Genomic DNA, 1033 nt, shown 5'->3' on the forward strand with positions numbered 1-1033 from the left:
TTGGCTGGAAAGTGTATACAATTTTATGGTTCCTGTGATGTTTTTTCTTCAAATCACTCTCCCAAAAGACTGTATCCTTCCCAGGTGAAGAGGCGGAGCATGAGGGCCTTCACCACACTCCTGTGTGAGTAAGAGTGGACCCAGAGAGCTGTCACCAATGTCACTCTTCACCAGCCTCCCAACCAAAGGGTGGTCAGTGCATATTAGCGCACATGACCCCAAAACACAATGTCTTCATAAATCATTTCCAGAACATGATAGAGCACAGCAGTAGCCTCTCCGGCAGCTTTCATTCCATCTAAGGTAATACACTGATGTGAGGCTTTCCCAACCCCCGGTCCCCTTCTGTGAGTCTGCATCATGTGCCTGAGACTCCCGCATCCCAGGAGGAACGACCTAGTCATCGTACTGGACTTTGACTTTGAGCTGCCTATTGACATACTTCTCCAGCATGGCCAGCAGCTGCTGCTTCAGGGCCTTACTGCCCATGACCAGCGTGGTCAGCTGCTCAGCGTCCATCCAATCAAGGTGCCCGATGATGGTGGTGACTTGATTAAAGAGCTTCCGTTGCTCGACAGGCGGCAGCTCCATTATGATCTGTGAAATTGGCTTAAACTGGTGGCTTGTCATCCATGCACGTAACAGACCCCCGAAGACCGCTCCTGGAAAACAAGGGGAGCTTCAATTAGTCGGGCTGTATCTGTGAATGATGGCCTCAGGTTCTCACAGAGAGCACGTCCACCACCGTGACAAGTAGGCACATTCCGGGCAGGCCGGAACGGGCTCGGCTCCGCTTCTGCTCTACCCCACGTTGCGGGGGGCAGAGGTATATGTGGCCTTCAGTCCATTTGGCTCAGATAATTGACACCCAAGCATGCCCTTCCTGAGGCCCTGCACAAAGCATCTCCCACCTCACAGCCGTGCTAACTAAAATCTTTCCCAGGGGCTGACGGTTCCCAGGCTCCCCCCAGAAATCTCTCTCATCTTGAAGGAGAGAGCTGGGAAGCAAGCGCATTTCAAGGAGAATCCTCTC

General features: G+C 52.6%; 2 protein-coding genes across 2 annotated transcripts in view; both read right to left on the minus strand.

Moving 5' to 3' along the window:
- Positions 1 to 263: 263 nt before the first annotated feature.
- The window catches only part of LOC115280239 (protein C19orf12 homolog), a 15255-nt gene continuing 14485 nt past the window's right edge, over positions 264 to 1033 (minus strand). The window contains exon 4 of the mRNA XM_029925002.1: positions 264 to 414. Coding sequence (XP_029780862.1) covers positions 397 to 414 — 18 coding nt within the window. The 3' untranslated portion in view covers positions 264 to 396. The remainder of the gene's footprint in view (positions 415 to 1033) is intronic.
- LOC115280238 (protein C19orf12 homolog) overlaps positions 264 to 1033 on the minus strand; it is a 3240-nt gene continuing 2470 nt past the window's right edge. Inside the window, exon 2 of the mRNA XM_029925000.1 lies at positions 264 to 662. Within this exon, the coding sequence (XP_029780860.1) occupies positions 397 to 662 (266 nt within the window). The 3' untranslated portion in view covers positions 264 to 396. The remainder of the gene's footprint in view (positions 663 to 1033) is intronic.

The sequence above is a fragment of the Suricata suricatta genome, chromosome 16, assembly GCF_006229205.1.
Source record: "Suricata suricatta isolate VVHF042 chromosome 16, meerkat_22Aug2017_6uvM2_HiC, whole genome shotgun sequence".
In the NCBI taxonomy this organism is placed as follows: domain Eukaryota; kingdom Metazoa; phylum Chordata; class Mammalia; order Carnivora; family Herpestidae; genus Suricata; species Suricata suricatta.